General features: G+C 41.6%; 1 protein-coding gene across 8 annotated transcripts in view; it reads left to right on the forward strand.

The window, feature by feature from the left end:
* ESRP1 (epithelial splicing regulatory protein 1) overlaps positions 1 to 14429 on the forward strand; it is a 103581-nt gene that overhangs the window by 81187 nt on the left and 7965 nt on the right. For 5 of the 8 annotated variants that reach the window (XM_073631978.1, XM_073631977.1, XM_073631979.1 and 2 more), the window contains exons 13-15: positions 6755 to 6926; positions 13476 to 13523; positions 13994 to 14147. In XM_073631978.1, coding sequence (XP_073488079.1) covers positions 6755 to 6926; positions 13476 to 13523; positions 13994 to 14147 — 374 coding nt within the window. The remainder of the gene's footprint in view (positions 1 to 6754; positions 6927 to 13475; positions 13524 to 13993; positions 14148 to 14429) is intronic. The other 3 variants (XM_073631982.1, XM_073631984.1, XM_073631985.1) reach the window with 1 other exon arrangement.

A 14429-nucleotide genomic window follows, 5' to 3' on the forward strand; every position in this document is an offset into this window, starting at 1 on the left:
CCACCTTCTAATGACCTTTTATTTAAATTGAGCATCATACATTAATTCTTTATTATGGTGTTTGCTTGCCTACCTGCATTGGGTAGAATTTTCAAAAGTCTCTTACCTCCTTTAATTTAAACTTTTGCATTCTTACATTGTGAACATGACGTCAGCATAAACTCCAACATTGTGAACAAGGTGGTTGTAGTCACCAAACCACAAATGACATTTTTAGATTTAATATTTAAAAAAATATATATATCTATATCTTTTGAATAGCAATTTGTGAACACATTCCCTTGTTTGTAGTAAAACTAAAAGCTAGAGAGAACAAGAATGTAAAGGTTGCAAAGAAGACCCACGACCATATAAAAATGTAAATTTTGGTATGATTCGGATGGAAATGATTGAATAATGCTACCAGTGCATGTACTACTGATTATTTAGGGGGGCTTGTAATCACACATTATGGTTTTTAGGCACCTAATTATTACACATTCAGCCTTATTTTAATGCCCAATATGATAAAAACATGACAGAAGTTTGACAAATTACAACACGGGTTACCATTCCTTTAAAATAACACTAGCTTCAGGTTGGGGGAAAACTGGCTTGGGCAGCAGGCAGACCATAGATTATGCAATTTCTTTGTTTCCACCAAGGGTGGAAGCAAAGAGAATTGCTTCATTCTCTCAACACAGTCAGTGTTAATGGGGGAATCCCTCCCGCAGTGCTATTGTGTTCTGCTGGTGGGGGAGCCTTCTCTGCCTGCAGAACACCAATGATCACTGCTGGCTTCTATAGCTGCTGGCAGTGATCGTGGGCTAAAAAAAAATCAGACTGTTTGTACTGACGTTGATACATCGAATGACTTTAGGACAATCGGCCTGCCCATAGATGGGTTGCATCCTGGCCAGTCCTTGCTGAACCAGCTGAGATTCAATCCATCTATGGCCGGTTTAGGACCAAATTCATCTATTAGCTTTATTATTTCAGGTACTTCTATAGCACCGTCAATTTACGCAGCGCTTTACATATACGTTGCACATTCACATCAGTCCCTGCCCTCAAGGAGCTTACAATCTAAAGTCCCTAACTCACATTCATATATACATATACTAGGGCCAATTTAGACAGGATCCACCTAACCTTCCAGCATGTCTTTGGAGTGTGGGAGGAAACCCATGCAGGCAAACTCCAGGTAGTGTCGTGGTTGGGATTCGAACCAATGACCCTTTTTGCTGTTGGGTAAAAGTGTTTACCAGGAGGGGTATATTTCCAGCAGGTGAATCCAGGGGCACTTAACCTTGTAAATTTAGGAAGGTTATAAACTTCCACAGCATCGAGTGGAGAGTGAATTCAATTGAGGAAATAAGCCTCCGAAATCAGAGGTGCAACAAGGTAAGCATGGCAGATCTAGATTTAAGCCTGGTACAGACTGAGGTTTGTTTTCTTATTATTTTTATTTTTTTTTTTTTCCGTTCATCCCAGCAGGTTGAACGCAAAAAAACCTGTCCGCTCCGGTCGGAGGCACTGTAAGAACGGTCCAACATTAGTACAGCGATTTTCCCTGCTGAGCTGTTATGTTCTGACAGGGGATGCCCCCCACCCCTGCCAGAACACTCCTATCAGTGCTCTCCGCCATTGGCTGACCGCGCTGATCAGGAGCCAGTCGGCTGCTTGTTTTCCAGCATGCTAGTTCAACAGAAGCCAGCCAAATGGCCCGGCTTCTGTGGGACTGGCTGCCATACACATGAGCCGAATGTCGGCCAGTTTTTATTGAATGTGTGTGTACGTGGGGTGAACTTCTACTTTTAAGCCCCATAACACTAAAATCCTTGCATTCAGACACCTATCTAACACTAACCTATCTATCCCTGTAAAGACGAAATCGGTATACATAACTTTTCTGAAGCTGATCTGACCCAATCCCACGCTGAGCTGTTGGAGGAGGGTGCAGAGGACACATCTGACAACAGAAGCCCCATAGTAAGTCTATGGGTGTTACGGCTCCCCATTCATTTGACCGCCATTAGCGGCCGTGTTCTCTGCAGAGCTTCTGCCGCTGGAGATCGAATCGGCTTGAAAAAAAAGTATGTATACTGATTTCTTCTTTCCAGGGTTAGATAGGTTAGTGTTAGATCGTGGATGTCTGTAGATGCAGGGATTTTAGTGTTAGGCTGGACTTGCACTTTAAGTCTGATATTTGTAACATCCAAAATCTAAAGATGCATAAGGGGACAAAAAACATAAAAGCTCAATGAATCACAGCAATGAAACAAAAACAAAATTGCATATCAATATACTGTAGTAAAAAGTCAAACCTTTTTATTTATATCACCATTTCCATAAAGCCTGTAAAAAATAATGCATAACTCCCGGAAAAGTGGTTGCATTGTGCACCAATTGCCTTACTGCTGTCTTGATTACAAACGCCATCCTGCGTTGTAATGAATCAGTCAGTTTCCTCTGAGCCGAGCCAGTTTCCTGACCTGGGAACCAGGCATTTTTCCCGTTTCGTTGTCGTCCTGGTCCCCTCACTGCCCCATGAGTTCTCCTGCTTCTGGAGCCTATGAGAGAGGACCTGGTTGCTGCAAGTATGGCCTCCGCCAATAAAATGTGTCCCACAGGCAGTCCTTTGGATGCCTGAAGGAAAGACCAAGGAATAAGTGGAAGAGAAGTATTTTTTTTCGGGACTGTGGCTCCAGGTAAGTAAAATGGGTATTTTATTTATTTGAAAAAAAATTAATCTACCAGCATTTTGTTGAGGGAAAGGGATTTTATTGTATTTTAACTGTACTGTCTCCCTTTTTATATTGTAAAGCGCTGCGTAAACTGTTGGCGCTATATAAATCCTGTATAATAATAAAGGAGGTTGGACTTTAAAATCCTATACGTGGCCACTTGTAAAACTGGCCACAATTTAACTATCCATACACTGTATCATATCAAAGTCTCACAGTTGGACAATTTTTATTTTTTTTTGTAACCGGCTAGATCAGAATGCTGGTCAGACTAAAAACGTACTCACTTTAGGTCCACCCAATATGACTTAAAAGGATACCAAATTTCATTGCTAGGGCCACCTGGATCAATTGCTTCAACTATATTACCAACCTGTTAAAGGTTCATATTGTCATAGATGATAAATTACAATGTGACAATAGCAGGTTTTTGGGCAGCTGCTAGAATTCAGATTTGTTAAACTCCATGTCTTTCAGCACCAAGTGATATTAGATGCAGAACTCCCAACAACGCAAAGTAATAACATAAACATTATGTTCTCCTTTGCTACTGTAGTAAAGTGACAGGTGATACAAGAAAAGATCCATATGGCATAATCCAGAATAGAGATAAGCAAGCATGAATAATTGTGAATCCCAGGGTACACAAGGCTGTATTCAATTAGCACTTTGCTTGTTAATTGGCAAACATATCCAGTAAAGTAGGTTGTAGCACAAACTCATTAAGCGTGGCAGCTCCACCATACTGTGTAGTATTGTTGACACCTCATTTTTCTTTAAAAACCAGGTCATGACAATCTCAACTAAAGGTTGCATCATAAGCATCCGTGTATATAGGTCAAATCATTGCGATCAAAGTTAAAGGTTGGGCATAAGCCACCAAAATAACAGGACAGGCAATCTCAGAATGTCCTCATCCATTATGCATCAAATAAATGGATATTAAAGGCCTTGAAGTTGAGTAAACATAATGTATATCAAGAACCTTTTTACATGCACTGAGGCGCCAACTATCAACATGCATTATGGAAAGTACAGTTGGTACTATGTGGATATATCAATCCCAGGTTGATCTTTTTTCCTTCCCTGGTTGCAAAAGCACTGGATTAAATGCTATTCTGTGAGTTTTATAAATCCTCTGAGCATTGAACTATAAGCTTTATAGGGACATCTATTATGGGGGGCTATGCATCGCATGTACGGCGTTTTGTTGTACAGACAGAACTGTGCCTCCAAATTATAAAAATGTAAATAAGTTCTTGATTAGGAATAATTCCAATTGTGCCGTTCCCGTGTCACAGGTTTTAATTGACAGCAGAGGGAGACAATGGCTCCTGCTGCTATAAATCTATCCAATGAGGAGAGAGCAGCTGGAGCCATTACATTTGTGCACATCTCTGGATCGTATCGGGCTTAGGTAAGAAAGAAAAGGGAGGGGGTGCTGCAACAGAGACCTTTTTTTACCATAATGCAAAGAATGCATCAAGGTGAAAAACCTTAAGGCTTTAGAACCACTATAAGGTTTACTTTGGCCTTTTAATAGAATATTCCAGTTTCCTAAACAATCGGGATATCTCCCCTTTAATGTAATGTACAAACTCAAAATACAGAAGACAGGCAGCCAGAGAATCTATAACTCTTGAGCTATGTACTCTGTGGACTTTGTAAGTATTTTTCTGATAGGTCAGAGGATTGGCAGGTGGCCAGGTAACTAGCATTTTCAGAACGTCAGCAGTAGCATTATTTTACTACTAGTATCATTTGGCTCGGTTTGTGTAGGGTTTCCCAGAAAGTGATTTGCTACCATAATTGAATTTTAAACCCAAGCTTTAAATCCTATCTACAGTCTTACACTGTATGGGCTCATCTCCTGTGCTGTAGTTGTGTGTTCTGATTTTTTCCTGCACACTGTGTGCTTCCCACAGTGTACATCAGAAGCTGCAGAAAGTTGGTGGAGCCCTAATTTCCTGGCTGGAGTATCTAGTGCTTTATTCCACAGCCCTACTGTTTCTGGCCCACTCCCTTTTTTATTTAGTGAATGTCAGTTGTTTTCAATTATGGAGGCTCGGCATCATGTGTATGTTACTTAGGGCTTGGGAATGGCCGCCCCTCCTGTCTACATCCACCCATTAGGGCTTGAGAGGAGCACTGATGCAGGGTGCTGTAATAAGAGTTATTACAACAAAAATGAATAGTTTTAAACCTACAAGTACTATATTTCACCACCACAAAAAGGAAATGAGGACAAAGTAATTTGGTTCCAAATGCAGTACAGTTGGGAGCAATGCTCTGACCGTCACTGTGTTGCTATATGGCCAAGTCAACCCATTGTCCGATAATCCTTGGGCCGTCCCTTATGGTTCTATCCTCCCGAGTATTATTAATCCAGAGCTTTTGTATTAAAATCTGTGTGTGTGTATATAGCTAGCTTTTCAGAATTTAAATACCTTCAATGATATTTGTTGTGTCAACTTTATACATGTTGAGTGACTAAAAGCTTCAGTATTTGTACCCTGTGGGTCTAATGCTTTTATAGTGTTTCATGCGCTCAGGGAAAAATTAGGGTTGTTCTAGTTCATTCTGATCAAATATGGAGAACTGTGGAATGCCCATTTTGCTCTACAGGTGCATTTGGGTGATGAGCCACGCTGAGTGCAGAAACCCATAGGAATAACAGGAATAACACTAGTTGCACCTGGCTTGCTGCCTATGCAATTTCACATGGTGTATCTAACAAAAACAATGTACTGTACCATACTAATGTTTAGTTGGTAGACTAAGTTTGTGTTTTGTCAAATGCTGCATTTTCAAGTTGAATGCATGCATTTGAATGGAAAAGGCAATGCTTGACACAAGTCTTCATTTGCATGCTGTGCTGACTTGCTTTGCCTTTGCTGTGCAACATGAAGCAGCCTCTGAACTGCCATGTATACTGCTCCTTTAAAGTCAGTGGGATTTTGGTGACTTGCATTTGACTTGTGCTCCAAATGCCTGTCAGCGTGAGCTCTAAAGCAGGCACCAGCCTTGCAATTTCATTCAGAGCACCACAAACTGTCAAACTCAAAATTAGAAGTTGCGTAGCCTGGCCAGATACAAATATGGTACTGACCCATCTTATTATATGCACGTTCAAGGGCTGTTATCCTTTATTCTTGCTTCAAAGCTTGCCAAGTCCCTGACCTGGAACAAGCCTACAGCAGTGAAGTGTTGACATTTGATATCCACATGCTTGTTCCAGGTCAGTGACTGACTAAGCCCAGGAGCTGCCAGCAATGACTAGTTATTAAGCCTTGCAGAATCAAGCCCTGGCCCACCCACACCTTATAGTTGGTCCCTTCATTTAATGCAATGAGGTGCAGGAAAAGGCCATATCTTTTGCAAGTTAGTATTTACACCTGAAACTCAGGCGGTGCCCCCTGGTACTTGCCAGCACATGAATGTAATGGCTTGTATAGAAAGATATCACAGCGTGCATTACCCATTGCAACACGCCAGGTTTGTTTGCATGGGTCTCTGCAGTCCATTGCAGTGCCATACTAAATCAGTATCAAGAACAGGATTGAATCTGTTATCTTGTTGAGCTCACCCAGCCCATTGAACATATCTGAGGAGCTTAATATCGTACAGTTTTGGGCATCAGGTATCTGTATCGTAGACGACACGCATAACTATAGCCAGAAAGTGTTGTCTGGATACTACAAATGTTTGCTTGATCTCAATCATCTGTCTCCTTCTCGGACTAATGGCTTCAGTGCAGCTATAAATATATTCATGATTTTTTTTAAAAGGTATACAGTGGGACTTTTTTATAGGGAGCTGTAACCACATCCAGTGTGTAAAAGCAAATTAAGAAATGTTTGCGACTGTTAGATGCAAACAAATGCAACCCTTTTTTGATACATCTGAACAAGCTGTGTGTTTTTTTTATTTTGTTGACCATTTCTAAATTGGTCCAGAACCAGGGTTTTACAGAAGTTCATATTATAAAGTCCTATCCTCTGTCATTTCATCTGTTTGTCTTTTGATAGGTCTGTCTCCTCCTTCATACACATTCCCTGCACCGACAGCCGTAATTCCAGCTGAGGCCGCCACCCTGTACCAGCCCTCGCTTCTCCTGAATCCTCGGGCCCTAGCACCAACAGCTGCATATTACCCAGCCGGAGCTCAGCTCTTCATGAACTACACTGCTTACTACCCTAGGTAAGCTTTTTAGAAGATCAGGATTTGTTTATAAAAACTTGTGTATCAAATTATTTTAACTGTGTATATCTGGGGTGCCCAACCAGTGGCCCGGGGCCCACATGTGACCCATGACTTCCTGCTCTGGTATTGCAGTGTTGGTAAGCCCAGATTGAGGGTTGCAGACTCTTCATTCGGAAGCATCAGTGTTGTGAATGAAGCCGGTGGTAGAGGAAGCAAGCGGCATAAGCCTATGTTTCCTGTATAGCACCAACTCCTGTCACAGGCAGAGTAATACCAAATGCGCTTTGCCTGGGACAGCAACAGCTGGCAATACCTGAATGGAGGACTGTTATTAAAGGAAAGTTTTATTTCTAAAATCATTGTATATATGGGCATATCTGTTCTGCAGTGGCTACTGGACTGCTTTCAAACTGATCCTCTGGTGCAGTGCAGAACACCTGCGGGTTACCTGCATTGAGAAATAGACTTCTCTTATTATTCGATTACCTGCAGGTTTGGTGCACTTTCAGAAAGGGAAACCACACCTGCAGGATATAATAGAAGTCTATAGCAAATTGCAGCTAACCCACAGGAAAGCCACCGGTGAACTGCGCTGCACCCTCTGTGTGGGTAAACCACAGCGCATCAGTGTGAAAGCAGCCTTGGGCCCCTTTGCCGCAATTGGTCTGACCCAATCGGACCCTCTATTCACCTCCTATGGAGCCTCAGATGTAAACATCCACCTACCGCCAATCCGATAATAAAGAAAAAATAGAAGTCTGTCCCCTTCTATCTGGGCAGATTGGATCAGAGGGCCCATAGTGGAGCGGGCTGTGTCGGTGTCCACTCTGCATATGCAGAGTGGACATGGACCTGTCATCAGCCCACTCATTATAGCCTGCGACCAGTTACTGAGTCGCCTAGGTGGCCCTCGCTTTTCAGAAGGTTGGGCACCCCTGGTGTATATGAACTGTGTATTATTTCATGTTTGCCATCAGTCATCAGCAGGTGGTGAGCCTAATAAGAAATGTTGCCTGTTTTATTCTCAAAATACTTCTGCTTAACTGAACTGACACAAACCGGTTTAAGACCCTCTTATAAATCACTTAACAGATGGTATCCTAAGCATTTATAAAGTCAGATTAGTGAAAGGTGTCAGATTAGTTACAGCACTGTCTTTTTTTTTTTTTTTTTTTTTTTTTAAGTTTTTAGGTGAAAATTGTAGTGGCAAGCCTCCTTTAACCTAGAGTGTTTTACAGGCCTTGTTCTTCTGATGCACCATGTTCCACCATGCACCCCTTTGAAGAATGTCAGACCAGGCTTTTGAACAGTTCAAGAAACTTTACAGGTAAAAGCCAGTAAATTAGAATATTTTGAAAAACTTGATTTATTTCAGTAATTGCATTCAAAAGGTGTAACTTGTACATTATATTTATTCATTGCACACAGACTGATGCATTCAAATGTTTATTTCATTTAATTTTGATGATTTGAAGTGGCAACAAATGAAAATCCAAAATTCCGTGTGTCACCAAATTCGAATATTACTTAAGGCTAATACAAAAAAGGGATTTTTTAGAAATGTTGGCCAACTGAAAAGTATGAAAATGAAAAATATGAGCATGTACAATACTCAATACTTGGTTGGAGCTCCTTTTGCCTCAATTACTGCATTAATGTGGCGTGGCATGGAGTCGATGAGTTTCTGGCACTGCTCAGGTGTTATGAGAGCCCAGGTTGCTCTGATAGTGGCCTTCAACTCTTCTGCGTTGTTGGGTCTGGCATTCTGCATCTTCCTTTTCACAATACCCCACAGATTTTCTATGGGGCTAAGGTCAGGGGAGTTGGCTGGCCAATTTAGAACAGAAATACCATGGTCCGTAAACCAGGCACGGGTAGATTTTGCGCTGTGTGCAGGCGCCAAGTCCTGTTGGAACCTGAAATCTCCATCTCCATAGAGCAGGTCAGCAGCAGGAAGCATGAAGTGCTCTAAAACTTGCTGGTAGACGGCTGCGTTGACCCTGGATCTCAGGAAACAGAGTGGACCGACACCAGCAGATGACATGGCACCCCAAACCATCACTGATGGTGGAAACTTTACACTAGACTTCAGGCAACGTGGATCCTGTGCCTCTCCTGTCTTCCTCCAGACTCTGGGACCTCGATTTCCAAAGGAAATGCAAAATTTGCTTTCGTCAGAAAACATGACTTTGGACCACTCAGCAGCAGTCCAGCTCTTTTTTTCCTTAGCCCAGGTTAGACGCTTTTCGCGCTGTTTCTTGGTCAACAGTGGCTTGACACGAGGTATGCGGCAGTTGAAACCCATGTCTTTCAAGCGTCTCTTGGTGGTGGATCTTGAAGCACTGACTCCAGCAGCTGTCCACTCCTTGTGAATCTCCCCCACATTTTTGAATGGGTTTTTTTTCACAATCTTGACTAGGGCGCGGTGATCCCTATCGCTTGTACACTTTTTCTGACCACAGTTTTTCCTTCCCTTTGCCTCTCTATTAATGTGTTTGGACACAGGGCTCTGAGAACAGCCAGCCTCTTCAGCAATAACCTTTTGTGTCTTTCCCTCCTTGTGCAATGTGTCGATGGTCGCCTTTTGGACAGCTGTCAAATCTGAAGTCTTCCCCATGTTTGTGTAGGCTTCAGAACTGGACTGAGAGACCATTTAAAGCCCTTTGCAGGTGTTTTGAGTTAATCAGCTGATTAGTTTGTGGCACCAGGTGTCTTCAAAATTTAACCCTTACACAATATTCGAATTTTGTGACACACGGAATTTTGGATTTTCATTTGTTGCCACTTCAAATCATCAAAATTAAATGAAATAAACATTTGAATGCGTCAGTCTGTGTGCAATGAATAAATATAATGTACAAGTTACACCTTTTGAATGCAATTACTGAAATAAATCAAGTTTTTCAAAATATTCTAATTTACTGGCTTTTACCTGTACTGTATGCCTCTGAACATTACAGGTCAATGCAGACTCAGTCCTCCTCACTAACTAAGCTGTGGCTGCCCAAGCATACCTGTTCAGGTGCAAGTCCAAGACTGGCAGAGTCCCTTATTGTAGAATCCCATTGAGTAGAAGACAGACGTGGCTCTGGGTTACATCTTTCCCTGTGATCCAGAACTTTTCTTTTCCACGTGGTCCCGCTCACTCTTTGAGCCAGGCCTCCCTCCTATTCATAGACCAGGGTGGAAGGCAAAATCCAAAAAGCCCAGGAATGGGGCAGACCCAAGTTAACCCTTCCCTAGCCTGGGCAATACTTCTCCCTAGCTGGCACCTGCCTACAAGTGTGATTTTAAGCAAAACATATCATCCATTTTAAAGACTGCAAAGTAAAACTCTCTGGTACCTCATAAAGCAATTCTCTTATATTGAAAGCTAAAAGACCTTTCTACTTTTATCATGTAGGAAATCTCTTATCTTCTTGTTTGAACTCGCTTATGTTCGTTCCTATTGTCCTAAAAAGTTTGAGAAGTTTTGGCCTGGCTGGTTAACATGTCATCTGCTGAATAGCTTCCAATGCTTCTCTAACTTTTCCTCCCCCTTGGCCCCCAGAGGGATTCTCTATGGCCAATAAGAGCACTCTCGTACAGGACAATGGTTGATGAGGAATAGGCCTTGGCCCCATGGGAAATGTGAACACTTCAAGTAATTGTCGTGGTACGGTAAAACCCAGAAAAGGCCCCTGCAAATGAAAGGGTATAATACTTACCTGTTGCCTCTGCCTGGTATCTTTGCTCTCTGCATCACACAGTTCAGAATCAGGCTATCTACATACTTGCAAGTATCTGTTGCAGAGGGTTCTTTGCCAGCTGTAGCTCTAAAAGTGAGCTACACTAGGAGACAGGCATGCAGAATACCACTTTTGCAAGGCTCTTTAGAGCTTTTATTTTTGTTTTGCAATGACTCCGTGTCACTTTTCATATCGTGAACCCCCAGGATTGTAGGAATACACAGATGTTCTTCTAGCAAAAGTAACTATGAGGTCATGGTGTCTTCTGTTAGGAATTTTACAAAGGTAATGTTCCCAACAGGTTGTCTTTGCATAAGAAAAGCATTTTGTTTTTTGGCAGGAGTTTTTTCTGTACATATTTAAACTGATACTACTGCGCTAACGCCACAAAGTGTTTTGTTTTCGGTAGAAGTGGGCAGCTCGCAGTGACTCTTGGAAAAGTACATTTACATAGCCTAACACACCCAGAGAATGTATGAAGAAGGCAGTACACTTTGTAACAGTATATTTACATTCAAGGGCATTGGGGAAGCAGTAAGTGGGTTATGGGTGAGTGAGCAGCAGTAAATCTCTTGGAGTAAAAGCTTCTGTAATGAGTAGAAATCTTTCAAGCTGCCAAACAGTTGCCCTGGAGTTAAAATAGTTGTGTGCAAGGTCAGCCTTCCTTTCTTGGCGTTCTGCAGCTTCGGTAAAGTTTAAAGAATGTAACCTATGCAGAAAACGTTGCTGTACTTCTACTATTCTATCATTCCTAAGAAGAGGTGCAGCCCAACATGCCTGCTTAGAAGGTTATATTCTGAGATCTGTAAATTACTTGTCATGATGTTCAATGACTATCCTGAATGGACATGCCAGATAGCTTTGCCATTTGATGTGAACGGTCAATTAAGCTTTAACTAGCAGAGCCCTCTGATCCCTCCTGTATTGATTTGTATTGTAAGTGTACTGTCTGCCCTCATGTTGTAAAGCGCTGCGCAAACTGTTGGCGCTATATAAATCCTGTATAATATAATATTTTTGAGTGCAACTGTTGACAAAGCCATTTTGTAATAAATTATCCAGAAATTGGCAGGGAACGGTCTTAGTGGATTTTGGTAGAAGTTGCAGTGGAGGGGTTTTCTAGTTTAAGCAGGGCAGGTTTTAATTACGGGCCCCTTATCAGAATCTAGGTAAAGTACCATCAGAATTTCAGAACTCTTCTCTACAAGAATAATTATAGGGAATACCCCTAAATTAAATAACAAAATATAAAATTAAAGCCTCTATGCTCCTATTTGAACAGTGTATGCATTTTTAATATCTAAAGCAATGTTTATAATTCTTAGGGACCCCCTAAATTACAACCCCTTCTAAAGGCCCATTTACACCAGGTGTGATGGGAGTGTACTGAGAAGCCTTGGTAAGCACAGTCCCCAATGCAAAACCAGGCAAAATGCATTCTTGTCTATTAGGGCAATTCGCACCACTCTTTTGTGTCAGTGCGCTGAAAAAAAAGTGCGGCATTTAATGCCACATTCAACTGTGATGCATCCAAAAGAACTTAAAGTGGAGCTCCACCCAGAAGGAGTTGCTCTGATTGTCCGCACCCTCTCAACCCCCCCCCCCTGCAGTATTTGTAGCTGCTGACTTTAAATTACATAGTTACATAGTAGGTGAGGTTGAAAAAAGACACAAGTCCATCAAGTCCAACCTATGTGTGTGATTATGTGTCAGTATTACACAGTATTAATTCTTTTATTTATTTATTTTTTAACAGACTTGGGCTCCTTTTTTTTTTTTTTAAAGCTAAAGTCTAGGAATTCAGCCAAATGTAAAATGTGCTGGCATACTACGAGTTAAGTCAATGAGGCGCATACCACCTCCTGGACATACTTCTTTCCTTTACATCTGACAGGTTTACAAGCTCTGGGAATACAGCTATCCCTATACTCCTGGGACTCTGACAGTAGAGACCTCATTTCACACACAGCAACTCTGCCTGCCCCTCTCCTCTGCTGTTCAAGTACAGAGCCTTTGTATTAGGTGAACTCATTCACAGAATACAAAGTGATCTGTGACTGGGCAGAGGGTAGGGGGGGGGGCACAGCGGCTGCATGCAACGCTGCAGCCTCAGGAGCTGAAACCAGAGGGTACAGCATCGGAGCGCAATAAACAATAATAATAATTATGCTTCAGGCAAAAAATGTACATTAGAGAGGCCCAAATGATGGACTTAAAATTATATGAATCCAGCACATTTTACAACGCTGAATTACTGGAGCTCAGCTTTAATAAAATGTCGCTTTGTGACATGTCAAGAAGATTTGCATTAAAAAATGAAATCGTGTGATGTGCCAGGATCAGCACCTATGTCATTCTGGCACAGCTGCTGGTGTGAACAGACCCTAAAGAATTTATCTTCTGGTGAATATTAAGCATCACTAAAATAGCTGCTTCAGAGCAAACACCGTTCCATTGATCGATAATTTTTCCAGGTTATAAAATGAAAATATTTTATGTACTCTGGGATACAAAAGTTTTTCGCCTTGGTGCTGTTTCCTAGATGAGCCCCTATGCACAAGGAAACAGGTGCACTGATGTGTCTTTATATTGTACCTTATTCTTGCAAGTTCTAACTTGACCAAACTGTTCCCAAAAGCAGCTCCAGTCCCAGTTTAAAGCCAATCTGGATAACCTCATTGCAATTAATGAATTTTTTGTTTATTATTACTGCTGCATCATTACTATGGAGTCTGTTCTGGAATCCATAAATATGACTTTTATGGAGTCAGCCTGGAATTAAGGTTTTGCTGATTACATGTTTTTTTTCCTCTACTAGTGACACTATATATTTCAGAAATCCTGCTAAATATCCAGTCCATCAGATGTAAGTTACAGCTCCCAAACATTCCTTATTTGAAACCAAATCCCTCTGTTCCTTTTTAGTTGCTCATTTGTGCCCCCTTGAATGCTGAAGTTTAGACCTTTTCCTTCATAGATTGTTGTAAAAGGTATCCCTATACTCCTTTTTAAATGTGTTCACCGGGCTAATTTTAACTGCTTTGCTGAAAAACGCAATGAAAGATTACAAAGTTGGATACTTTTTGATCATATCCTATTACTAGCGCACTATTGTGCATTTGTTTCCTGAGTATTCATTAGTTCCTTTGGATGCTTTTATAAATTGATTTTAAAGATGGGATCTGCAGTTGACACATTAATGATCTTTACACTGCCTTATTAAAAAAAATGTAAATAAAACAGTTTTATGGATAGACTGAATAAATCAAATAGTGGTCAACAGAGGTGTGCTGAACGTCCTAATTTTACATATCTCTATCTGCTCTTCCCACACAGTCCCCCAGGTTCTCCAAGTAATCTTGGCTTCTTCCCAGCCACAGCAAGTGCCAGCAGTCTCCCTCCGCACAATGGAGCCACAGTAGTGCGCATGCAGGGTCTGGCGTATAACTCTGGTATGAAAGAGATCCTGAACTTCTTCCAAGGTTATCAGGTAAGGCCAATTTTTATTTTGTGGTGGTAAGCCTGCTAGGATGTGGGTAATTTTCATGTGGCTTCCTGTCTCTCTAGAAGATTACTTTTTACAGCGGTGGTTCAAAACCGAGAAAAGAGAACCAGACCTTTTATTTTACTTTCATGGGGCGTGCTACACCTGTATGCCCATGCAAGGGCCGTGTTTTACCTGTGCGGTGATGCACAGGTGTTCTGTACATCCCCGTACAGACAGTTCCATTTATGTCAGTTGGGACGCAGCAGCTGATTGGATGCTGCTCTC

The sequence above is a fragment of the Aquarana catesbeiana genome, linkage group LG05, assembly GCF_042186555.1.
Source record: "Aquarana catesbeiana isolate 2022-GZ linkage group LG05, ASM4218655v1, whole genome shotgun sequence".
Taxonomy (NCBI): Eukaryota; Metazoa; Chordata; class Amphibia; order Anura; family Ranidae; genus Aquarana; species Aquarana catesbeiana.